We start from the raw sequence: 25,776 nt of genomic DNA, 5'->3' as shown, positions 1-25,776 counted from the left end.
ATTTTTACTTTCTGTACAGCGACCTGGGCTCTTATATACAGCATTCTAGAGTCTACTGGTGGTGGATGCAGCTTATAGTCACCAAATCTCATGACAGGTTCCTTTTAACCATGATTAAGGCTCAAGCTGAAATGTGTTGGGTTCCTCATGGTAGCTTCACTCTTGTCTACAGGCAGTGTGTGATACTGCATTCTAGTCATCACTGAGTTACTCCAGCCCATGGGTAAGAGGTGCTGCTCTTTTTGCAATAAAGTAATAATAATAATAATAATTTTATTCATTTATATAGCGCTATTAATTCCACAGCGCTTCACATACATTGGCAACACTGTCCCCATTGGGGCTCACAATCTAGAGTCCCTATCTGTATGTCTTTGGAATGTGGGAGGAAACCGGAGTACCCGGAGGAAACCCACGCAAACACGGGGAGAACATACAAACTCCTTGCAGATGGTGTCCTTGGTGGGATTTGAACCCAGGACTCCAGCGCTGCAAGACTACAGTGCTACCCACTGAGCCACCGTGCCGCCCTGTAGCCACGATTTACTCTTCTCATACAACCACTTTATGGATCTTGTCAGTGGTTCATGCTCAGGAGCTCTGGCAGCAAAGGTTAGAATTCCAATCAAGCATGTGAAACATTAATGATTTCATAGACGCTCTATACCTAGGGATTAAATGAACGAGTGCACGCCCGACACACAGCTTTTATTCTCCTTTCTCGAAATAAGTAACAACAGACTAAATTACGAAGCTCGTGCTGTAAGCGAGAACCTGACAGCCTTTAGTGCGGAAAGTGCGGCTTTGCAGAATCACCAATTATAGTCTTCAGAAAGAGGATTTTTCACCTGTAGAAAAAAAGAGAAAATTGTACAAAGATGTATGCAATAGCGGTACATGGATGGGTGTTTTGCGGTAATGTGGTGTTCTGGCTCATCACTGCATTACACTCTATTTTGTACTGAGCTGCCATTTATTGTATTATATTGTGTCCACAATTTTCTTATTTTTTTTATCTTTGCTTATTGTGAACAGGGATATGGAATTTGCAGATGTTTCCAGCTAAATCATCAATTGCGACTCTAAAAAGTCATACTATTTTTACGCAAAAGGTTTCAGTCTCCTTTTTAGGAAGATTTTATGTATTTTTTTAGGCAAGGCTTAGTGGAATGTGACTTTTTCCAATAAAAAGTCATAAAAGACAAAAACAATGTTTTTGCTTTTGCATTAAATTCATGAATCGCAAGCAACAGTTTGAAAAATTTGGCAAGAAAAAAACATCCGCAAAGACCACAAGGCAAAAAAAAAATTAATATAAAAACACAAATTAAGTATTGCGTCCATAGTGTCTTTGCTCTAGAATCTTCAACAAAAACTATAAAGGGTGCTTTACACGCTGCGACATCGCTACCGATATATCGTCAGGGTCATGTCGTTAGTGACGCACATCCGGCGCCGGCTATGTGCGCACGCTGCGGATTTTACTGCGGAAAATGTGTAACATTTCTGGAGTATATGAGTATAAAAAAAAGAATGCTGTGCACACTGTGTTTTTGTTACACCTGCGGATTTACCCCCGGAATTTCCGCTGCGGAATTAATGAGCATGTCACTACTTTTCTGTAGGTACCTGCAGTTTTTGCCATAGATAATGGTAAAAAAAAACCGCAGGGACCAACCCGTGGAAAAAAACGCAGCAAATCGTTTTGCCGCGAGTGCGATATTCTGCTAGGGGGTGAGAATTTTTCTTAAATCCATTTTCTCGTGTGCACATAGCTTTAGACAGACTTTGGGTTCTGCTACAACCATGGACTATGCTCGTGTGCTACCTGTCTCATATATAGTGTGTCCACCCATATCCTTTCCACCGCCATTAACTTGAGAACGGCGGCAGCTATTGGCATAGAAGTGGTGTCTAGGTATAGTAAAGTATCCATGCCCTACACCATGGGTCCCCAATTCCAGTCCTCAAGGGCCGCCAACAGTGCATGTTTTCAGGATTTCCTTAGCATTACATAGGTGTTGGAATCATCAACTGTGCAGGTGATTAATTTAACACCTATGTAATGCTAAGGAAATCCTGAAAACATGCACTGTGAGCGGCCCTCGAGGACTGGAGTTGGGGAACCCTGCCCTACACAATGAAACCACCTATAACGCCACCTGGTGTAAAACAATGGAGTTAGCATCTTTATCTCAAACGGAATGAGATAGAGGAAAAAAAAGTGAATACAAAGTTGTAGGGCGTCATCAATTCAACACGAATCGACACCTTGCATACAGAAATGCTATGATTAGAACGTGTAAAACTCACAAGGCTGCGGACGTGAAGTGATACCTCATGGAGACCTTCCTACAAGTCATTGGGTATGGTGGCTGTGTGGAGTGGCCTCTGCTCACCTGACCTGACCCCATTGGACTTCTTTCTGTGAGGTCACATCAAACAGCAGGTGTATGCGACCTCTGCACCAACATTGCAGGACCTACGACGACGTATCACAGATGCTTGTGCAAACGTGTCACCTATCATATTGCACAACGTGCAGCAAGATGGGTTTCATATCATAGCATTTCTGTATGAAATTGATGATGCCCTGCAATTTTTGTAATTCACTTTTTTTTCTCTATCTCGTTCTGTTTTCGAGATAAAAATGCTAACTCCGTTGTTTTCCACCAGGTGGCGCTATAGGTGGTTTCATTGCGTAGCGCATGGCTACTTTACTATACCTAGACACCACTTCTATTCCTATAGCTGCCGCCATTCTCAAGTTAATGGTGGTGGACAGGATATGGGGTGGACACACTGTATACCTGTGAAGCAGCTCAGGTTAGAAGACCTGGAGGGGGGGGGCAGGTTGAGTCTTTCGATCCCAAGCACGGTTGCGTGAAACCAGCAATAGCCTAATTCAATAGGACAAATCGCTATGCTGTTACCCGCCGCAGACCTCAGGTGGAAGCCGCTGCCGACTACGGGGTAACTTGCTGCAGACTTCGGGTCGAAGCCGCTGCAGATTTTAGGAGTCTGCTGCAAAATTCGGGTGGAAGCCATGCAGATTTCAGGCTGAAGATGCCCAGAAACGGCTTCAATAATTGACCTGCCACTTACTAAAGTAGTTTTGAAAACCAGGTGGAGAAAAGTCTATATATGACCCTACATTATTCCATTCAGTTGATCTAGATTCTAGAGGATAAGAACTGATGTCTCACAGCTACACATTGCACTTACCATTATTAATAATCAATTTCCATGAATGTATCGTCCGGCTCATTAATGACTGTGGGAGAAAAAAAAAGTGTCTTAGATGATTTATCTTTAGAGTCGTTGTCCACTCTTCCTGATCAGCAAATGTGGAGAGGAGCTGAAGTACAAAGCAAGCGACACCAGACAGAGAAATGGTACAGAAGTCTCCCATCATGTAAGATAATGGACTGGAGTAAACTATGCTGGACAATCTCTAAGGCCTAAAACACACTTCCGCAAAAAAAGTCCGTGTGACACGGTCCGTTTTTCGGGTCAGTGTTCCGTTTTTTTGGGGCGTTTCTCCGGTACGTATGGCATTCGTGTGATGGCGTATGCGAGCCGTGTGTACGTGTAAAATGTCCGTGTTTGTGTGTAAAATACCCGTGTATGTGTACGTGGAATGTCCGTGTGGAATGTCCGTTTGTGTGTTGCACAATGTCGTTGATACATGTCGGCTGACAGCAGACAGAGTTGCGCGATGAGAATGAACTCTGGTGAATTTCACCCGACTTCATTGTCATGCCGCGGCTCTGTCTGTGTTCCGCGTACTGAATAGCGGTCACCTGTGAAGGATTCACCAGTGACCGCTAATCCCCCGAGTGACTGAAGTTAGCAGCCCTCTCTCATACTTACCGCTCCCCGATCACCAGCGCGGCGAGGAACAGCTGTACAGAGAATACGCGGCAACAATTACTTTGAATATGCCGGCCGCTCATTAATCAATCTCGTATTCCCTGCTTTCCCCACCCAGACGCCTGTGATTGGTTGCAGTCAGACACGCCCCCCACGCTGAGTGACAGCTGTCTCACTGCACCCAATCACAGCAGCCGGTGGGCGTGTCCATACTGTGCAGTAAAATAAATAATTTAAAAAAACGGCGTGCGCCCCCCCCCCAATTTTAATACCAGCCAGATAAAGCCATACGGCTGAAGGCTGGTATTCTCAGGATGGGGAGCCCCACGTTATGGGGACCCCCCAGCCTAACAATATCATTCAGCAGCCGCCCAGAATTGCCGCATACATTATATGCGACAGTTCTGGGACTGTACCCGGCTCTTCCTGATTTGCCCTGGTGCGTTGGCAAATCGGGGTAATAAGGAGTTATTGGCAGTCCATAGCTGCCAATAAGTCCTAGATTAATCATGTCAGGCGTCTCCCCGAGAAACCTTCCATGATTAATCTGTAAATTAATGTAAATAAACACACCCGAACAATCCTTTATTAGAAAAAAAAAACATGAACAAATTGCCTTGTTCACCAATTTTATAAGCCCGAAAAAGCCCTCCATGTCCGGCGTAATCCAGGATGGTCCAGCGTCGCTTCCAGCTCTGCTGCATGAAGGTGACAGGAGCTGCAGAAGACACCGCCGCTCCTGTCAGCTCCACGCAGCTAATGAAGGGAATAGCGCGATCAGCTGTATTCAGCGTTGGCCGCGAGTAACCTCAGTGACAGCTCAGCTGATCGCGCTATTGCCTTCATTAGCTGCGTGGAGCTGACAGGCGTGGCGGTGTATTCTGCAGCTCTGGTCACCTTCATGCAGCACAGCTGGAAGCGACGCTGGACCATCCTGGATTACGCCGGACATGGAGGGCTTTTTCGGGCTTATAAAATTGGTGAACAAGGCAATTTGTTAGTGTTTTTTTTTCTAATAAAGGATTGTTCGGGTGTGTGTGTTTATTTACTGTAATTTACAGATTAATCATGGAAGGTATCTCGGGGAGACACCTGACATGATTAATCTAGGACTTATTGGCAGCTATGGGCTGCCAATAACTCCTTATTACCCCGATTTGCCAACGCACCAGGGCAAATCAGGAAGAGCCGGGTACAGTCCCAGAACTGTCGCATATAATGTATGCGGCAATTCTGGGCGGCTGCTGAATGATATTGTTAGGCTGGGGGGTCCCCATAACGTGGGGCTCCCCATCCTGAGAATACCAGCCTTCAGCCGTATGGCTTTATCTGGCTGGTATTAAAATTGGGCGGGACCGCACGCCGGTTTTTTAAATTATTTATTTTGCTGCACAGTATAGACACGCCCACCGGCTGCTGTGATTGGGTGCAGTGAGACAGCTGTCACTCAGCGTGGGGGGCGTGTCTGACTGCAACCAATCATAGGCGCCGGTGGGTGGGGAATACGAGATTGATTAATGAGCGGCCGGCATATTCAAAGTAATTGTTGCCGTGTATTCTCTGCACAGCTGTTCCTCGCCGCGCTGGTGATCGGGAAGCGGTATGAGCCAGGGGAAGAAAAAAAACGAGCGCCAATGTAAGTATGACTGAGAATAGCAGAAAAAATGGTAAGTAGACTGAATTTAATTTAAAAAAAAAACCAAAAAATAAGATCGCTAGTGTAAAAACACACGCACGCAACGTGCTGAACACGGAGATACTCCATGTGCGGTCTGTGCAGGCACGGACCCATAGCCTTTAGCGGGTCCGTGCTTGCGTGCTGCCGGCCAAAAACGGACATGTCGTCCGTGCAGAAAAGCGCACACACGTACTTACCACACGGACACAGGTTCTGTGTGATTTTACGTGTGTGTCATCTACCATTGAATAACATGGGTCTCCGTGTGTACGTGTCTCCGGTACGTGCAAATACATACCGCACACGTACAAATTAAACGGATGTGTGTTGCGGGTCTAAAAGGGAATCTGGCAGTAGGTTTTTGCTGTGTAATCTGATGTAGAGGCAGAGACCCTGATTCAAGTGATTTGTCACTTTCTTGGCTGTTTTATCAGCAGGAGATTATCATTACAGGACTAGGTGTCTCATACCTCCTAGTCCAACCCTACATCCAACACTGATTGAATAAACTCAATGTTTTATCTGCAGGAGATTACCATTACAGGACTATAGAGGTCTTGTGCCTCTTAGGGTACCGTCTCACTAAACGACGTACCAGCGATTCCGACCACGATAAGACCTGGTCAGGATCGCTGGTGCGTCGCTACATGGTCGCTGGTGAGCTGTCAATCAGGCAGATCTCATCAGTGACCAGCTACCAGCGACACGTGGAAGCGATGCTGTGCTTTGTAACTAAGGTAAATATCGGGTAACTAAGCAAAATGCTTTGCTTGGTTACCCGATATTTACCTTGGTTACCAGCGCACACCGCTTAGCGCTGGCTCCCTGCACTTGTAGCCAGAGTACACATCAGGTTACTAAGCAAAGAATAGTTACCCGGCTACGTGTGCAGGGAGCCGGCACTGGCAGCCTGAGAGCGGCGGACGCTAGTAACCAAGGTAAATATCAGGTAACCAAGCTCAGTGCTTCGCTTGGTTACCCGATGTGTACCTTTGGTTACCAGTGTCCGCAGCTTCCAGACGCCGACTCCCTGCACATTCAGATTGTTGCTCTCTCGCTGTCAAACACAGCGATGTGTGCTTCACAGCGGGATAGCAACGAGCAAAAAATGAACCAGCACTGTGTGTAACAATCAGCGATTTCACAGCAGAGGTCAAGTCGCTGCTTAGCGTCACACACAGCGAGATCGGTGATGAGGTCACTGGTACGTCACAAAACCTGTTACTCAGCAGCGATCTCGCTATGTGAGAAGTACCCCTTAGTCCGACCCTACACCCACCACTGATTCAATAAAATCAGTGTTTTATCTGCAGGAGATTATAATTGCAGGACTAGATATCTCGTGCCTTCTAGTCCAGAGGTTCCCAACTCCAGTCCTCAAGGCACACCAACAGTGCATGTTTTCAGGATTTCTTTAGCATTGCATGGGTGTTGGATTCAGCACCTTTGCAGGTGATTAAATTATCACCTGTGCAATACTAAGGAAATCCTGAAAACATGCACTGTTGGTGTGCCTTGAGGACTGGAGTTGGGAACCTCTGTTCTAGTCAACTGCTCTGTGTAACCCCGCCCCCACCACTGGCCGCTTTCAGTCACTATACACAGAAACCTGTCAATCATTGGTGTGGGCAGGGTTATATACAGTTCAGCATTTCTGAGCTGTGCTAGATCTGCAGCAGAGAAATCAGTGATTGGATTGGATTGTACAGACCAGAGAGTGATACATCGCTGGAATCAGGGTCTCAGCCCCTATGTCATGATTGCATTGCAAAAACCCAATGGCAGATTCACAGACCCAATATGCTGACAGCCGCTATGATCTCTGTGTGAGACCCGATCTGCAGACAACCATACAATATAATCTCTCACGACTTCATATAGATATATAGGCTGTGATTACCGCTGCAGTCAAGCCTTCCTCGAGTCCTGGTCTCCGGGATCTCGGTTCCATTTCTGTAGACACACCAGCAGAATCCTGTGCTCCTCCAGCATTGCATGGGCGAGAATTCCCCATTGTCCTCGCAATGAGGCACGAAGGTACCGGGCATGATCTTCTCCTGGGTGCTCAACATCTGGCATTGGGTCATCAATGGGGCACCTGAGGCATAAAACAGTGTAAATAGTCAGCGGGAATGTATGATGGCTCCACGCTATTGAGACTAACAGTGCACAGGGGAGACATAAACTAGTGACTATCAGAGATGTGGAGGCTTAAAACCCCAAAAATCTGTTTACCTATTGGAAAGTATTAATATCACCTACTGGAGATGGACACCCCTTGGGTCAATTTTTTCTTAAATGCAGAAAGTGTTAACTACCTGTCATAATGAGCTCACTGAAGGAGTGTCAGTTAACTCATTCTGCGCTCACTGAAGGTTTGTCAGTTAACTCACTCTGCGCTCAGAGCATGTATAAGCCAAACGATACAAAATCTTGAATTGAACCCAATTGCGGAATTTATTTTTAGCCAAAAATAGGTGAATTTAAGTAAAAAAATGTCCCTAAAGGTGTCCAAATCCTTTGCAGTTATCTCTCATTTCTCCTGGAATGGTCGTTTTTAAAATTACTGCAGGATTATGCAGAACGGCACTTGTCTGACAAATCAATAAGCTAGCAGATGAGTCCTTGTGTTATCCCTGATAACTAAAGGAGGTGTTCCAATAGCAATACAGAGGGCTTATCTATAATCTGCAACCACTGATCGGCTGCAGCGGTGATAAGTCGGAAGAGAGAAAGGAGACTGGGTTAGGGATAGAGGGGCTGTGATCTAGAAGAATAGCTAGAGTTTGACTGTTTCAATACAATCATTGTTTTATCAGTAGAAGATTATAACTAGAGGACTAGGTGTCTGCTGTCTCCTGGTCCAACCCCTGATTTTCAGCTTTCTGTCAATATACAGTGTGCACAAAAAGCTGCTGATCAGTGGTGTGGACAGGGTTATATACAGCTCAGCCTTTGAGCTCTGAAAGATCTGCAGTAGAGGATTTGGCTGTTCGTGCCTCCTAGTCTAACCACACTCAAACCACTGATTTTCAGCTTTCTGTCAATATACAGTGTGCACAACAAGCTGCTGATCAGTGGTGTGGGCAGGGTTATACACAGCTCAGCCTTTGAGCTCTACAAGATCTACAGTAGAGGACTTAGTTTTTGTGCCTCCTAGTCCAATCATGCTCCCACTACTGATTTGCAGCTTTCTGTCAGTATACAGTGTACACACTAAGCTGCTAATCAGTGGTGTGGACGGGGTTATAAACAGCTCAACATTCAAAGTTCTGCTAGATCTGCAGTAGAGGACTTGGTTGTTCGTGCCTCCTGGTCCAACCACTGATTTACAGCTTTCTGTCAATATACAGTGTACACACTAAGCTGCTAATCAGTGGTGTGGACGGGGTTATACACAGCTCAGCCTTTGAGTTCTGCTAGATCTGCACTAGAGAAAACTGCGTTTCTATCACAACTCCTTCCCCCAGTAAACTAAGTGACATATTGCTGGAATCAGGATCTCTGCTCCTACATCATGCTGTTATATTTCATAGCAAAAACCTGCTGACAGATTCCATTTAAAGCAGAAGTCTGTGTGGATTATTTATTCTGTATTAATATTGCGTACAAGACTTAACATACACAAGATGTACAGATACAAGACACAGGAGGAGGACGGGATCCAGCCCAGATGAGCTTACAATAGAAGTCTATGGTGTACTTCCAAAAACCTACTAATGAGCTAATCTGTCCTCCCATTAAGTAGTTAGTCGGAAATTAGATTTTGAGCCTATCATGAGAAATGGGATGGTGTGAGTGGATATACTGGTATTTCAGTACGCTGGTGAAACAATATGGCGGTGCTATGTATGAACCAGGAAATAAATCTTGTATAGGATGTTACTACTGATTTATTGCAATTGTTGTGGGGGAGGGGAAGGGGGGGTTTAAGCTAATACAGGACATAACGTCTAGTTCTGCTTTATTATATGTTGTTTCCTATGAAGGATTCCACAATAGACATAGGAGGGAACATATATTCACCACTCGGGGTTTCATCGATAAAACGGGGCACTGATTCGGTTGAGTAACTGGTAGAGGCATAAACCAGGTTTCCGCTTGTTCCAAACTCAACAGGTAGAAGGTCCCTTTCCTGCGGTATAATGGTTCCTGAAGAAGAAATTGGGAACACTATGAAATGCAGTGGACAGAAGTGGTGCGTAGACCCTGTGTTACATTGTACTGGTGGTGACCACTATGGGTTGGGTTGACTATCTTCTTGGTTTCTTAATACTGGACTCCTGGTTTATGCATCTACAGTCAATGTGGCCACCATCTAAACCGATAAAAAAATGACCACTTATAAAGATGGAAAGCTATCCAAGATCTACACTACACATGGTCTCCTGGTCTAGCAGCCACAATATTGTGGTACCATAGGTTAACTCTGGGAGTAACTACATAGCTACAGCACCATACACATATACAGCTCTGCTATATATGCCCTATTTGCAATTGCTTTCCTGGGTGAATGTTTCCATAATATTGTGGTACCATAGGACAGCACTGAGAGTGATTACATAGCTACAGCACCATACACATACAGCTCTGCCATATATGCCCTATAGCAGTACCTCTTACCAATTTATGACACAGAACTCAATTACAGCAGCTTTTCTTTTCACTTTCTGTAGAAGCTAGAGTTATGGATTTGGTACCTTCACTAATCTCTTTGCTCAACGCTATATGCTGTCATTTGCAGTGATCCATGTACCTCCACATGCCACTGATTTCATGCACAGGGCGGATGAAGGTTGTCTCACTATTCATGTGGAATTCAGGTAAAAATTGTTGAATCCAAAGCTCTATCAGATGTCATGTTAATGAGATATAAACTCTCAGAAGCAATTGCTTTCCTAGGAGAATATTTCCTTAATATTGTGGTACCATAGAACAACACTGCGAGTGACTACATAGCTATAGCACCATACCCATATACAGCTCTGCCATATATGCCCTATTTGCAATTGCTTTCCCGGGAGAATATTTCCATAATATTGTGGTACCATAGGACAGCGCTGAAAGTCACTACATAGCTACAGCACCATACCCATATACAGCTCTGCCATAGTTGCCCTATAGCAGTACCTCTTTTACCAGTTTATGACACAGAACCCCATTACAGCAGATATTTTTTCACATTCTGTAGAAGCTAGAGTTGTGGTTTTGGTACCTTCACTAATATTGCCATTTGGAGCATCCTTTGATCCTTTGGAGCTCTGCACTAAGTAAAACAGATACCACTGCTGCATCCAAGAGTCAAAGACCTAAAAGAGGAAGAACCAAAGATTATTATTCCAGGGTCCACAAGTCTCAGTCTTAAATGAATCACACATAAGAGGAAAACACAACATTCTGGTTTAATACACTGAACTTGTCCATTGGTAATTTTATGGAAAAGGAGTATAAATATTATGCACTTTTCTCTTGGCATGTCATGGAACATGTACAAAAGTATATGGTATTTAAAAAGGACAATTTTGTCTTCTTTGAACACTTCGAACTTGTTAAAGTGGACCTGTCAGTAAGTATTCCTGGTGTAAATGTAATTGTGCTCCTGAATCCGAAATAGGGCATTTATGGCAGATAGGCCCGAAGGAAGCCTCTCCTCAGTGCAAGACATATGAAAGCTTGCATAGAGTTTGCAAAAAACACATGGAGGACTCCCAGACTATGAGAAATAAGATTCTTTGGTCTGATGAGAAGAAGATAGAACTTTTTGATGATAATTCTAATGCGTAGAGAAAACCAGGCACTGCTCATCACCTGCCCATTACAATCCCAACAGTGAAGCATGGTGGTGGCAGCATAATGCTATGGGGGTGTTTTTCAGCTGCAGGGACAGGACAATTGAAGGAAAGATGAATGCGGCCAAGTACAGAGAGATCCTGGAAGAAAACCTCTTCCAGAGTGCTCTGGACCTCAGACTTGGCCGAAGATTCACCTTCCAGCAAGACAATGACCCTAAGCACACAGCTAGAATAACAAAGGAGTGGCTTCAGAACAACTCTGTGACCATTCTTGACCGGCCCAGCCAGAGCCCTGACCTAAACCCAATTGAGCATCTCTGCAGAGACCTGAAAATGGCGTCCACCAATGTTCACCATCCAACCTGACGGAACTGGAGAGGATCTGCAAGGAAGAATGGCAGAGGATCCCCAAATCCAGGTGTGAAAAACTTGTTGCATCATTCCCAAGACTCATGGCTGTACTAGCTCAAAAAGGAGGGTGCGTCTACTTAATACTGAGCAAAGGGTCTGGAATAGTTATGACCATGTGATCGTTCAATTTTTCTTGTTTAATAAATTTGCAAAAAATTCTACATTTCTGTTTTTTTCTGACAAGAAGGGGGATGGGGTGCAGAGTGTACATTTATAAAAACGGGATCCTCGAGAGGGAGCGGCACTCTATATAAAAGCCGCAGTGGCGGATACAGACAGAAGGGGGCAGACTGTACAAGGACAGTATACGGGCACTTTTTAAGTCTGTGAGGATAGAGGTGGCCCCCTTACCTCTTGGGCCCCTGTTGCACCAATGCCCCTGATCCTCTGTCCACTTGGGCCATTGAATATACAGTGCACGTAGGTAATTATGAGTGTGGGTCTTTAACAAAGTATACAAAAATGGGTTTTCTAAACTAATCATCCCCTTTAAACAATAGATTTAGTTATTACTAACTTGTCGAACTAATACAATGTGTCACATTTGCACTCACCATCCATTCCTGGTAGCTCAAACTCCTCCGCAGCTTCCTGAGGTTGTCTAGGATGGTGCCGTTGAATGTCGGATATTTTCTCAAAGGATTCCCAAACTATAGGGAGACACAAGACATGGGGTGAGAGGAAAGAACCGCTGGTTTCTCATAATCTAGTCATTTGATCATTGTAACTTCCTTTTTGTCTTCAAACATATCATGGCATATTCAGTTGTCAGCTACAAAAATACCCCCAAACTTACACAGTTCCTTAAAGGGGCTTTCCATGCTTAGCAAAAACTACTACAGTTACTTTAGCGCTATTGAGAGACATGGATGAGAATCTAATCTGCTCATGACAGCGATGGGCATAGGGTTGAATCCTGACAGTGTGAGCATTGTACATTGTCAAAGACTGTAAGACTTCAAAAGAAAACTCTGTAGAGTTATAATCAATTCTTAACATCTATTTGTGGAAAAGATGGCCAACATTATACAGAATAGATCACCCAGTAATCTGAGACTTCTGAGCAGGAAACAACGGAAATAGAGGTGAATCCTGACAGTGTTAGTATTGCACATTGTCACAGACAGTGAGACCTCAGAAGAAAACCCTGTTGAATTATGATCTTTAGTCAGTTCTTAGTACCTACTTGTGGAATAGATGGCCAACACTATCCAGAATAGATCACAAAGTAATCTGAGACTTCTGAGCAGGAAATGATAGACGTAGAGGTGAATCCTGACAGTGTTAGTATTGCTCATTGAAAGATACAGTAAGAGCTCAGAAGAAAGCCCTGTTGAATTACGATTTTCAGTCAATTCTTAGTATCCACTTGTGGAAAATATGGCCAACACTATCCAGAATAGATCATCCAGTAATCTGAGACTTCTGAGCAAGAAAAAATGGACATAGACGTGAATCCTGACAATATGAGTATTGCACATCATCACAGACAGTAAAGGCCGCTTTACACGCTGCGACATCGCTCAAGCAATCTCGTTGGGGTCACGGAATTTGTGACGCACATCCGGCCGCTTTAGCGATGTCGTTGCGTGTGACACCTATGAGCGATTTTGAATCGTCGCAAAAACTTTCAAAATCGCTCATCGGTAACATGCCCCCCTAATCTCGATTATCACTGCTGCTGCGTGTACAATGTTGTTCGTTGCTCCAGCGGCAGCACACATCGCTATGTGTGACACCGCAGGAACAAGGAACCTCTCCTTACCTGTGGCCGCCCGCAATGAGGAAGGAAGGAGGTGGGCAGGATGTTACGTCCCGCTCACCTCCGCCCCTCAGCTTCTATTGGGCGGCCGCTTAGTGGCGTCGCTGTGACGCCGAACGAACCGCCCCCCTTAGAAAGGAGGCGGTTCGTCGGTCACAGTGACGTCGGTAGGCAGGTAAGTAGTGTGACGGGACTGAGCGATGTTGTGCGCCATGGGCAGCGATTTGTCCGTGTCGCACAACCGATGGGGGCGGGTACGCACGCTAGCGATATCGGTACCGATATCGCACCGTGTAAAGCGGCCTTAAGACCTCAGAAGAAAACCCTGTTGAATTATGATCTTCGGTCAGTTCTTAGTATCTACTTGTGGAAAAGATGGCCAACACTATCCAGAATAGATCACCAAGTAATCTGACACTTCTGAGTAGGAAATTACGGACATAGAGGTGAATCCTGACAGTGTGAGCATTGCTCACTGTGACATACAGTAAGAGCTCAGAAGAAGGCCCTGTTGAATTACGATCTGCAGTCAATTCTTAGTATCCACTTGTGGAAAAGGTGGCCAACACTATCCAGAATAGACCACCCAATAATCTGAAATGTCTGAGCAGGAAATCATTTTAGTTTTGAAAGTCTGGTCCATGTGAGACGGATCCTCTAGAGGCGCTGTAATGACATCCGATAAGTCTAATTTAGCCAACACTTACCAGTAGCATGTATTCTGCAGCATCCTCAATGCTGTTGCTGGCCATTGCCTTTTTTTCCAGATTCTGTGGATATAAAGCAAAATTATTCCAATGACTATAAAAACGTTCCCCAATGAAACAAAGGCCTTCAACTTTCTGAAATTCATTATTTTGGTGTCTCCTTAAACATTTTAGAAAAGGTGAGTGACCTCTTCCGTTTCAAGCACAGAAAATCTTTCATAGCCATCAGCTCTTATTGGTCTGCATCACTAGTGCCCTCCTTGTACAGTCACTCACTTTTTGAAGGAAGCTGCTTTAGGAACGAAAGCTGAGAACTACCAAGGAATAAACAGCTTATACTTTGGTGGAAATGCGGAAATGCTTATAATTACCTGTTGAGATCCATCATCATCACTAAAAGCCAGTGGTATGTTGAAAGTTGCCATTCTCATTTTTGGTCGATTTTGGGAAGGAGCTGTTAACGGATTTAGAGTCATGAGAAGAGGCAGAAAACAGCTAAATGTATTATACAGTGTGTCCACCCATATCCTGTCCACCACCATTAACCTGAGAACAACGGCAGCTATAGGCATAGAAGTGGTGTCTAGGTATAGTAAAGTAGCCATGCACTACGCAATGAAACCACCTATAGCGCCACCTGGTGGGAAACACCCGAGTTAGCATTTTTATCTCGACAACGGAACGAGATAGAGAAAAAAATTGAATTACAAAGTTGTAGGACATCATCAATTCAATACGAATCGACACCTTGCACATAGAAATGCTATGATTAGAACGTGTAAAACTCACAAGGCTGCGGACGTGAAGCGATACCTCATGGAGACCTTCCTACAAGTCATTGGGTATGGTGGCTGCGTGGAGTGACCTCCACGCTCACCCGACCTGACCCCATTGGACGTCTTTCTGTGAGGTCACATCAAACAGCAGGTGTATGCGACCCCTCCACCAACATTGCAGGACCTACGACGACGTATCACAGATGCTTGTGCAAACGTGTCACCTACCATATGGCACAACGTGCAGCAAGATACAGTATGCTGTCCAGAGTCCAGATGTGCATTGCAGCTGACGGGGGCCACTTTGAGCATCAAAATTAAATGAGCGCCATATGCGTGACCGGCATTCAGTGTTTTTGGGGGGTGAGGGGGGTGTCATGGGTTTCATATCATAGCATTTCTGTATGCAAGGTGTCAATTCGTATTGAATTGATTATGTCCTACAATTTTTTAATTTACTTTTTTCTCTATCTCGTTCCGTTTTCAAGATAAAAAAGGGGAACTCCGTTGTTTTCCACCAGGTGGCGCTATAGGTGGATTCATTGCGTAGCGCATGGCTACTTTACTATACCTAGACACCACTTCTATGCCTATAGCTGCCGCCGTTCTCAAGTTAATGGCAGTGGACAGGATATGGGTGGACACACTGTATATGAATAATAAGAAGGATTACAAACTATTTTAATATTCTATAAAGGTAACTAATATAATTCTGTGCCTCCTGCCACCACTAGAGGGAGCTGACTGCAGACTGTAAGTAAATCAGTATGCAGTAAGCCGCTCGGCTCCCTCTAGTGGTGGCTGCAGGTAGTCCGAATTTTATTATTAATTATCTCGATGTCTATACACATGAGTTCTGATCCCTGTAAGGAAATATTATTAAACTAATTAGCAAATTAACCCATTTCAATTAAGCATTCTACTGACGTGATCCGGGGAGTTTTTTAATCATTTCGTTCAACTGTAAGTCCTTTGTGGTGGCGTCCAGCTCACTGATCTTGCTCTGCTGCTGAGTGATGAAGTAGATGGACACTGCTTGGCCGGCGATGAGAAGTGCCACGAAGATGGATAGTAACGGTAGAACTTTTCCTCCGTTACATGACATATTACTGGAGAAGAAAAAAAGAAAGAGAAATTTAGTAAAGAGGAATAAATGCGGCACTATATGTAATAGATTGAGATAAAACTAGGATCTAGTACATTTTAGTTCAATCGACATTTTTCTTTATACATATTTATGCCTGTATCCTACAGTATCTGTTCATTCGGCATAAAATGTTCAGAAATCTACCCCAAAAATCTAGTATGAAGAGTAAAACCTGTACTGGGAGGAGGGGGATGCAGCTGCAGTGTCTCAACCTCATTCAAATAGTAAGAGAGGAAGAGGAGCATCCAGTGTAATCTGATTGGTCGGGAAATACCATGAAGGGGGTTGTACTGCTTAGAAGACAAGTTATGACCTGTCCACGGGATAAGTGATGACATGGGTTTGACTCATGGAACCAGCACTGATCGGGAAAAAGGAGAACTTTTATCCCTGTTAATGGAAGAGCAGCGCACAAGCTCAGCTGCATCTCCATTCACTCCCTATGGGGCTGCCGAGTGCTGCGTTTGGCCGCCACAGAGAGAATGAACAGAGTAGCGGTCGGGGGTCCGACCTGCCACTCCATACTAACGGAGATAAAAACTCCCCGTTTTGCCGATCAGTGAGGGTCCCAGCAGTCAGGCACCGGCTGATCTGTAGTGGATAGATGATAACTTGTTTTCACTGGACAACCCCTTTAAGCTCTTGTATCGCACCAGGATGAGCGTACAGACATAGGATAAAAAGAATAAACAATTTCAGAAAGGAACAGATCAAAAGGGGGAAAAACACACAAAGGCTGAGGGTTCTAAACCATATTCCACTATATCTAAAACTATATCTAAAACACCTCAGTTTTTAACTCAACGAGTCTTAATTGTGACTTTCTTACCAAGATTGGACATTCTGAGATTTAAAAAAAAATGCATTTCCAGAAAAAACCACCAGGTGTCGCTGTACACAGACTTTAGTTACATTTGCAAAGTTACATTCTCAGTTTCACCCTGAAATTCACATCTTCAGAGTTTAAAATTTAATTTTTTTAACTTTTCATTTTAGTTATTTTGGCGTGAACAGTTTTTTACTTTTACAAATTTTTCTTATCACTGAGGTGAACAACAACTACTTTGTGATCAAATTTTCATACATATATATGTACATTATATATATATTAATATATATTAATATATATATTATATAATATATATAAATTATATAATATATATATATTATATTATATATATATATTATATTATATATATATTATATTATATATATATTATATATATATTAATATATATATTATATATATATATATTATATATATAATATATATATATATATAATATATATATATATATATATATATATATACACACAGTGGAACCTTGGTTAACGAGAACAATCCGTTCTGGGACTGTGCTTGTTAACCAAGTTACTCGTTCAGCAAAGCAAGATTTCCCATAGGAAATCATTGCAATGCAGACAATTCCTTCCACAACTTGTTAAATGTCCCATCCTGGTCCCCTATTGTGCCATTCCACAAATGCACACACATATTATGCTCACCTTACCTTCCGTTCCGGTCTCCTGGTTCTTGTAGTTCGTTGGTACAGGATGTGTATCGGGTAACCATCGCGATGAGGGAGGAACTTCCGCTGCCAGAGCGCTGACGTCAAAGGCAGGAGATGCTTGCCTCTGATTGGTCACTGCGCTGCCTTTCAGTAGCGGCTGACAGCGGAAGTTCCTCCCTCATCACGATGGTTACCGGATACACATCCTGTACCTGCAGACTACAAGAACCATGAGGCCGGCGACTGAATGGAAGGTAAGGTGAGCATAAAGTGTGTGTGCGTGTTTGTGTGGACTGCAAGTGCGGGTCAGAGCGCGGTGGATGTACGGAACCGGAAGTGTGTGCGGTGAGTATTTTGCTCATACGGCAAAGCTTGTTCGTAAAGTGAGTTACAAATTTACAGCAAACTTTGCTTGTAAAGCGAAATACTCGTTAACTGGGTTACTCGTTAATCGAGGTTCCACTGTATATACATACATAGAAAATGTGTCCTGAAAGGATCTGAACTCTCAGCTATGAACGCTGCCTCCCAGCCAGACTGTCCTAGTTGTCCATAGCAACCAACCAGAGCTCAGCTTTCACGTAACCTCAGCAGCCTCAAAGCTGAAAACTGCACTCTGGTTGCTAAATAAAGATAAATAATTCCAGAATTTTGTTTTGATGGGGTTTTTTTTGTTTGTTTGTTTGTTTGTTTTTTTTTTAAATATCCTCCCCGTTTCAATCGTTGAATTATTTGCTTATTTTTATGTCTTATGTCTGTATATGAAACTCTTAATTGTAAATTGCTTGAGAATACAGTAAGGAAACACAATATTTAGTCAGGCACCAATTGTGCAAGTTCTCCCCCTTATAAAGATGAGGTTGGCCTGTAATTGCCATCATAAGTGACCACAACTATGAGAGAGAAAATGAGAAAACAAATCCAGAAAATCACCGTGTCTGATTTAGCAAGGGTTTTTTTTGCAAATTATGGTGGAAAATAAGTATTTAGCCACCTAAAAACATGCAAGATTTCTGGCTCTCACAGACCTGTAACTTCTTCTATAAGAGGCTCCTCTGTCCTCCACTCATTACCTGTTGTAATGCATTTGTTTGAACTTATCAGTATAAAAGACACCTGTCCACAACCTCAAACAGCCACACTCCAAACTCCACTATGGTGAAGACCAAAGAGCTGTCGAAGGACACCAGAAACAAAATTGTAGCCCTGCACCAGGCTGGGAAGACTGAATTTGCAATAGGCAAGCAGCTGGAAAATTATGGTGAAAATAAGTGTTTGGTCAATAACAAAAGTTCATCTCAATATTTTGTTGTATATCCTTTGACTGAGGTCAAACGTTTTCTGTAAGTCTTCACAAGGTTGGACACGCTGTTGGTGGTGTGTTGGCCCATTCCTACATGCAGTTCTCCTCTAGAGAAATGATGTTTTGGGCCTATCACTGGGCAACACAGACTTTCAACTCCCTCCAAAGGTTTTCTATGTGGTTGAGATCTGGAGACTGGCTAGGCCACTCCAGGATCTTCATATGCTTCTTGCAAAGCCACTCCTTCATTGCCCTGGCAGTGTGCTTGGGATCATTATCATGCTGAAAGACCCAGCTATGTTTCATCTTCAATGCCCTTGCTGATGGAAGGAGGTTTGCACTCAAAATCTCACGATACATGGCCCCATTAATTCGCTCATGAACACGGATCAGTCGTCCTAGTCACATTGCAGAGAAACAGCCCCAAAGCATGATTTTGCCACCCCCATGCTTCACAGTAGATATGGTGTTCTTTGGATGCAATTCAGGATTCTGTCTCCTCCAAACACGACAAGTTGTATTTCTACCAAATATTTCTACTTTGGTTTCATCAGACCATATGACATTCTCCCAATACTCTTCTGGATAATCCAAATGCTCTAGCAAATTTCAGACGGGTTTGGACATGTACTTGATTAAACCGGGGAACACGTCTGGCACTGCAGGATCTGAGTCCCTAGTGGCGTAGTGTGTTACTGATAGTAGCATTTGCTATGGTGGTTCCAGCTCTATGCAAGTCATTCACTAGGTCCCCCCGTGTGGTTCCGAGATTTTTGCTCACTGTTCTTGTGATCATTTTGACCCCACAAGGTGAGATCTTGCGTGAAGCCCCAGATCGAGGGAGATTATCAGTGGTCTTGTGCGTCTCATATTTTCTTATTATTGCTCCCACAGTTGATTTCATCACACCAAGCTGCTTACCAATTGCATATTCAGTCTTCCCACCCTGGTGCAGGTCTACAATTTTGTTTCTGGTGTCCTTCGACAGCTTTTTGGTCTTCACTATAGTGGAGTTTGGAGTGTGACTGTTTCAGGTTGTGGACAGGTGTCTTTTATACAGATAACAAGTGCAAACAGGTGCCATTATTACAGGTAATGAGTAGAGGACAGAGGAGCCTCTTGCATGTTTTTAGGTAACTAAATACTTATTTTCCACCATAATTTGCAAAAAACAAATCTTGACAAATCAGACAAGGTGATTTTTTTTTTTATTTGTTTTATCATTTTGTCTCTCATAGTTGTGGTCTACCTATGATGTCAGTTACAGGCCGACCTCATCTTTGTAAGTGGGAAAACTTGCACAATTGGTGGCTGAATAAATACTTTTTTCTCCACTATATGTTGGTGCTATAGGAATACGAATCATTATTATTATTAGTAATAACACTTCCTGTAATATCCATATTTTAGCTTTATTTTTATATCTTTTTTTAAATTAAACATTAAAATTAAACCTAAGACATTTTAAAACATTTTAAGTCTTTGAGAAGCAACAAAAAGTCATCTATCGCCGTCCTGAGGAAGAATGTCTGTACAATAAAGAACAAGCTGCAGTATGCCTCTGCCTGGTAACTGGTGACATCACACAATCCGGGGTGTTTAATTGGCTGGTTGACTGGTTATTACTTGCACATGCTCTTTATGTTAATAAGATCCTGTGTTTATGGAACAGGTCGTTCTCCTCAGTTTCAGGAGATGAGAGCTCTATTGTTATAATGTCCTAATAGGACTCGTTTAGACACAAGTGGGTTGTTTTACATGCACAAAAAAAGTCTGAGTGTCATCTGTGCTCTGGATACAATTTTTTTGCAGTGTTTAGTCTGTATCATTTGTCATTGTCTCATCAGTTATTTTCACATACAGACTAGTCATGGGCAGCACAAAGACTGTATACTAATGCCAACATGTACTGCCTGATTCTCATAGACCTATAGATTTGTGTATATATCTATATACAGTGAGGAAAATAAATACCATATTTTTCGGATTATAAGACGCACTTTTCCTCACAAATATTTTGTAGAAAAATGAGGGGTGCGTCTTAAAATCTGAATGTAGCTTACCAGGGGATGGGGAAGAGGGCAATGCTATGCGGTGTGCTGCCGGCGCTCCTCTGTGCGAGGTTGCTCTGTACGGCGGGGCTCTGCTCTGTGCGGCGTGGCGCGGCTCTGCTCTGTGTGGGGTTGCTCAGCTCGGCTCTGGGCACCTGGCAGTGAGGCACCGGCCATTCTGAAGATGTCGGCAGTGAGTGCTTCAAATAATGGTGCCCAGAGTCGGCGCATGCGCAGATGGAGCTCTCGACTCAAGCTCTCATCTGCGCACACGCCAACTCCGGCCGCTATTATTTGAAGCACTAACTACCGACATCTTCAGTACGGCCGGTGACTTCACCTCCCCCCGCACAGAGCAGATCCGCTGCACTGCACAGAGTTGCCTTGCACAGAGCAGAACCGCATTCACAGTCCTGAGCATCTGGGCTCCCCTCTGTACCACTCGCAGCATCGCCATACTCCAGTACCGCCCCTGCCAACTGTGACCTTTGCTCCGCTGCCGCTCCCCCTCCCTGGTAAGATACCACCGGATTATAAAACGGACCCCATATTTATTTTTTTTTACCTTTTTTTTTTCTCCAAATTTGGAGTGCGTCTTTTAATCCAGTGCATCTTATACAACTAAAAATACAGTATTTTATACACTGCTGATTTTTCAAGTTTTCCCGCCTACAAAGAATGGAGAGGTCTGTAATTTTTATCGCAGTGACACTTCAACTGTGACATATAGAATCCCACCCAAAATCCAGAAACTCACATTGTATGATTTTTAATAATGAATTTACATGTTATTGCATGAAATAAGTATTTGATCACCTACCAACCAGCAAGAATTCTGACACTCACAGACCTGTTATTTGTTTTCTTTAAGGAGCTCCTACTCTGCACCCTTTACATGTATTAATTGCACCTGTTTGAACCCATTACCTGTATAAAAGACACCTGTCCACACACTCAATAACCCCCCGACCTCTCCACCATGGCCAAGTCCAAAGAGCTGTCTAAGAACACTAGGGACAAAATTGTAGACTTGCACTAGGTTGGGTTATTTGAAAATAGGCAAGCAGCTTGTTGAGAAGGCAACAACTGTTGCCACAATTATTTCTATCTATCTATATACACATATACATAAATACACATATACATATAAACACTTCTCAAGCAGTGTCGAACATATAAATACATACACTTGCAATATATAATCTAATTAGTCCAATAGACCAATTCAGAATAATACATTTTGGACGTGCTGCCTCCTTTTTTGGAAATCTATATATGGTGTCTCCCCCTCCCTGGCTCTCTATACACACACATACATAAACACATATATATGTATAGAGCAAAAGAGATGTATATATAGATACAGTGGATGAAATACGTATTGAACAGATCACCAATTTAACTTGGACAGAAGAGAATGTGCAGCTCCATCAGAGGCCGTACTGCCATAGATCTCATGGAGATATCACAGGTTCCTGTCCTCCGTTGTATCATGTTCTAAACTATATCTGCGTCGCTGCCTTTGACGCTTGTGAAGTAACAAACCCTGAAGTTCCATGTTTGTTCTTGAAATAGTATCTACAAGCCTAAACATAGACACGGCTCTGATGCCAAGTAAGATTTTTTTTGTTACCTTACAATCTATTACTGTGGTAGGGCGTTATATAGGGTCTTAACTGAAAATACATGGCCATGTTGAAAAGGTCGGAAATGGCTTCAGTCGCCATCAGAACAATCCATTGGGTTCCTGAGATTGTGTTGTGAAGACCCAATGGATTGACAGAAGGAGCCCTCCATCAGTCTAACCACCTAGATATCATGGTTGTTTTTCACCACAGAATCTGAGGGGTTACTCTGCTGCAATCAGAGTTGGCTCCAATCACAGCAGATACAGGCAGGTGTCCGCTATGTAAAACAGCCGAAATCCTCCAGGTATGGAGAAGGTTCATCACGTGAACCCGCTCCATGCAGCTCATCCCAACTTCTGCTATGCATATATGGTGGATGCCGGGAGAAGTTGGCGAATGTCCAATATTTGCATAGTTTACCGCCATTCACAGTATACCATTGGGGTCACATATTGTATCCCTGAGGGGCTCCTGGTCCCACAAACTGTATTTTGGACTGACCACTGTGATAGATCTCCATGGCACAGTGTCATCTTCTAAGCTTGTCCACCATTGCTTTGCCGGGCACCCACTGTGCACCCTCAGTGATCAGGTATAAATTGGCTGAAATCAGTGGATTCCGACAACTTTCCTCTAATATGTATGGAGGCCTCAAGGATAGGATAGTGTATTCATTATAAAGAACTGGAAGACCCCATTAAAATGTATTAAACGCATATTAGTGATATAATATTGAATGTATATTACAATATTAGTAAATGACTGATGATCAAAGTGAAAAATTAAAAGAAAATCCCTTTGAAAAGCAAAAGGAAAGACCCCAGAGACCAAAACGAGCATAAGGTTCTTCAGGGGCGCACATACCATCTGTGAAGCCTGTGCAGCCGCAGAGGGGCCAAAGAGGTCAACGGCCGACATCTACCTCCAAAGCTGGAGGAATTATGCAATATGATGAGATATCGGACTACAAAGTTCTCATATAGTGTTTGTGCACAGGGGTCTCTTCTGTCTGTGTCGAGGACTGAGCTCCTTGTGTTTTAGCCCCCCTGATGCCTATCGTATTAGTGTGCACTCCAGTTCATAGCTTCGCTCCAGTGACCCCAATATCAACCTGTTGCCCATAAACTTAGTATTCTGATATGGACCCACAAAACAACTCCAGTATCTCAGCTTCCCGGACCTTCTGATTATGACACTGCAGAGAATCACACTGGGGGATTTTCAGATGTTGGATAAATTTATGGATTAGAAAAAAACAACAACAATTTAAAGTTTATTTGAAGTTGAAAGTTGGTAAATTTTATTTAACGAATGAGGATTTCATGGTTTGGGAATCATCTATCCTCTATCTATCCTCCATTTATGCATCTATCGATCTATACTCTATGTATCTATATATCCTCTATGTATCCAGCCTCAATCTATAGAAAGTGGAATTCCATTAGTTTTGCAAAATATGGGTGCAACCCTCCAATTCCAAGAAAGAAAGAAAGAAAGAAAGAAAGAAAGGTTATATTCCAGACATAGCAAAAAAAAAAAAAAACCTTTTAAAAAAAACCCACGTCTTTTCATGCAAAAGGAATACTTTTTTTTCACATTTTTTGCTGTCTTGAGTGCAACGTTTTTTCTATCTACCTGCCTATCCATTTGTCAGCATATCTACCATCTGTCTGCCTATCTATATCTATCCTTCTATTCATCTATTTATCTATCTATCTATCTATCTATCTATCTATCTATCCTTCTATTCATCTATCTATCAGTCTGTCTGCCTATCTACCTACCTGTCTACCTGTCTGCCCATCTACCTGTCTGTCTGCCTATCTGCTATCTGTTCGCCTGACTATCTGCCTGCCTATCTGTCTGCCTATCTGCCTGCCAGTCTCTCTCTATGTTATATTAGCTCGAATATTTGAAACTTTCAAATGGAACCTGAACAACTCGCTGCCCCCTCACACAAATTGGATCCCCTGTAGATTGTATCCTGTGAGGGCAGGGTCCTCCTCTTGGTCCTCATCTCCTCTGTACCTGTCTGACCACTTGTTTCCTATATACATACATATATATATATATATATATACATACACACACACACACACATACATGCAGTGGAACCTTGCATTCCGAGCATAATTTAGGCAGTGTGCTCTTAAACCAAGTTACTCTTATATCAAATCGGATTTTCCCATAGGAAATATTTGAAACACAGACAATTCGTTCCACAACCCAAAAATATTTACTGTATTTATACAAATTTATTACAGTAATACAATATAATGTACTGTATTCATATAAAATTATTACAGTACAGTAATACAAAATACTGTACAGTACAGTAAAAGTATATACAACAAATTAAACTGCACTTTAGCTTACAATAGAATTGTTGGTGTGAGAGGTACAGTATAAGCAATGTGTTGCACTAATTAGCAGAAATAAAGTACAATACTGTATCCACAAATGCAAATTGATAGACATGCTGTATAGTACATACTGTACAATGGTATACTGCATACAGTACATATGTACATAAAGTTACCTCCAGAGCGGGTCAGAGCGCGGTGAAAGGATGTAAGTGCACGGTGAGTATTTGCTCTTACACCAAGTTACAAATTTGTATAAAGCTTTGCTTGTCTTGCAAAACGCTCTCAAACCAAGTTACTCTTAAACCAAGGTTCCCCTGTGTGTGTATGTAACCCCTTTTTCACATGTACAGCACCCTTGAATGAATAGTACTATAATAATATTAATAATAATGATGGTATCTATCCACATACCGTGGTTCCCTGTCGCCCATCGTAATCACGTCCTCGGCCGGTATCTCGTTCTGCACCAGGTTCTGAGTTTCCTCCGCCATCTTCTGGTTCTGTTCTGCTCCTCTCCGGACTCGTGTTTTGGGCACACTAATTTAATGGCCGCACCGACTAATATCTAAAAGTGTCTGAAATCACCTGCAAGAACCAATGAAGCTTCGTTAGGAAGTGAAAGTGACTTAATAATATTTTATACCAAACACACAAACTGGAAATACCCGGAGACATCAGAGATTTTTTTCTTGGTCGGAGCTCACATGTAGATTTCTGATTGGCTCCAGAACGGCATCACTTGTTTCCGAGCAGAGAGGTCGTCACCGTGTG

At 43.0% G+C, this 25,776-nt stretch overlaps 1 protein-coding gene across 3 annotated transcripts; it reads right to left on the bottom strand.

The window, feature by feature from the left end:
- On the bottom strand, window positions 1-25,776 carry CD74 (CD74 molecule). Of its 3 annotated transcripts, XM_075344350.1 has the most exons (11): window positions 25,671-25,776; window positions 25,417-25,590; window positions 15,927-16,108; window positions 14,595-14,677; window positions 14,224-14,286; window positions 12,309-12,404; window positions 10,767-10,860; window positions 9,578-9,703; window positions 7,452-7,649; window positions 3,226-3,274; window positions 1-848 (listed from the first exon to the last, which is right to left on the bottom strand). In XM_075344350.1, exons 2-10 carry the CDS (start codon window positions 25,494-25,496, stop codon window positions 3,231-3,233), a joined length of 966 nt encoding a protein of 321 aa, XP_075200465.1. In that variant the 5' UTR covers window positions 25,497-25,590; window positions 25,671-25,776; the 3' UTR covers window positions 1-848; window positions 3,226-3,230. The 3 variants fall into 3 exon arrangements, with proteins under 3 accessions (XP_075200465.1, XP_075200464.1, XP_075200466.1); XM_075344349.1 differs by lacking the exon at window positions 25,671-25,776 and having other exon boundaries at window positions 25,417-25,662; XM_075344351.1 differs by lacking the exons at window positions 9,578-9,703; window positions 25,671-25,776 and having other exon boundaries at window positions 25,417-25,660.

Source organism: Anomaloglossus baeobatrachus, chromosome 4, assembly GCF_048569485.1.
Source record: "Anomaloglossus baeobatrachus isolate aAnoBae1 chromosome 4, aAnoBae1.hap1, whole genome shotgun sequence".
NCBI lineage: Eukaryota > Metazoa > Chordata > Amphibia > Anura > Aromobatidae > Anomaloglossus > Anomaloglossus baeobatrachus.
Note: the sequence above shows the minus strand (reverse complement) of the source record. Positions and strands in the feature narration are given on the sequence as shown.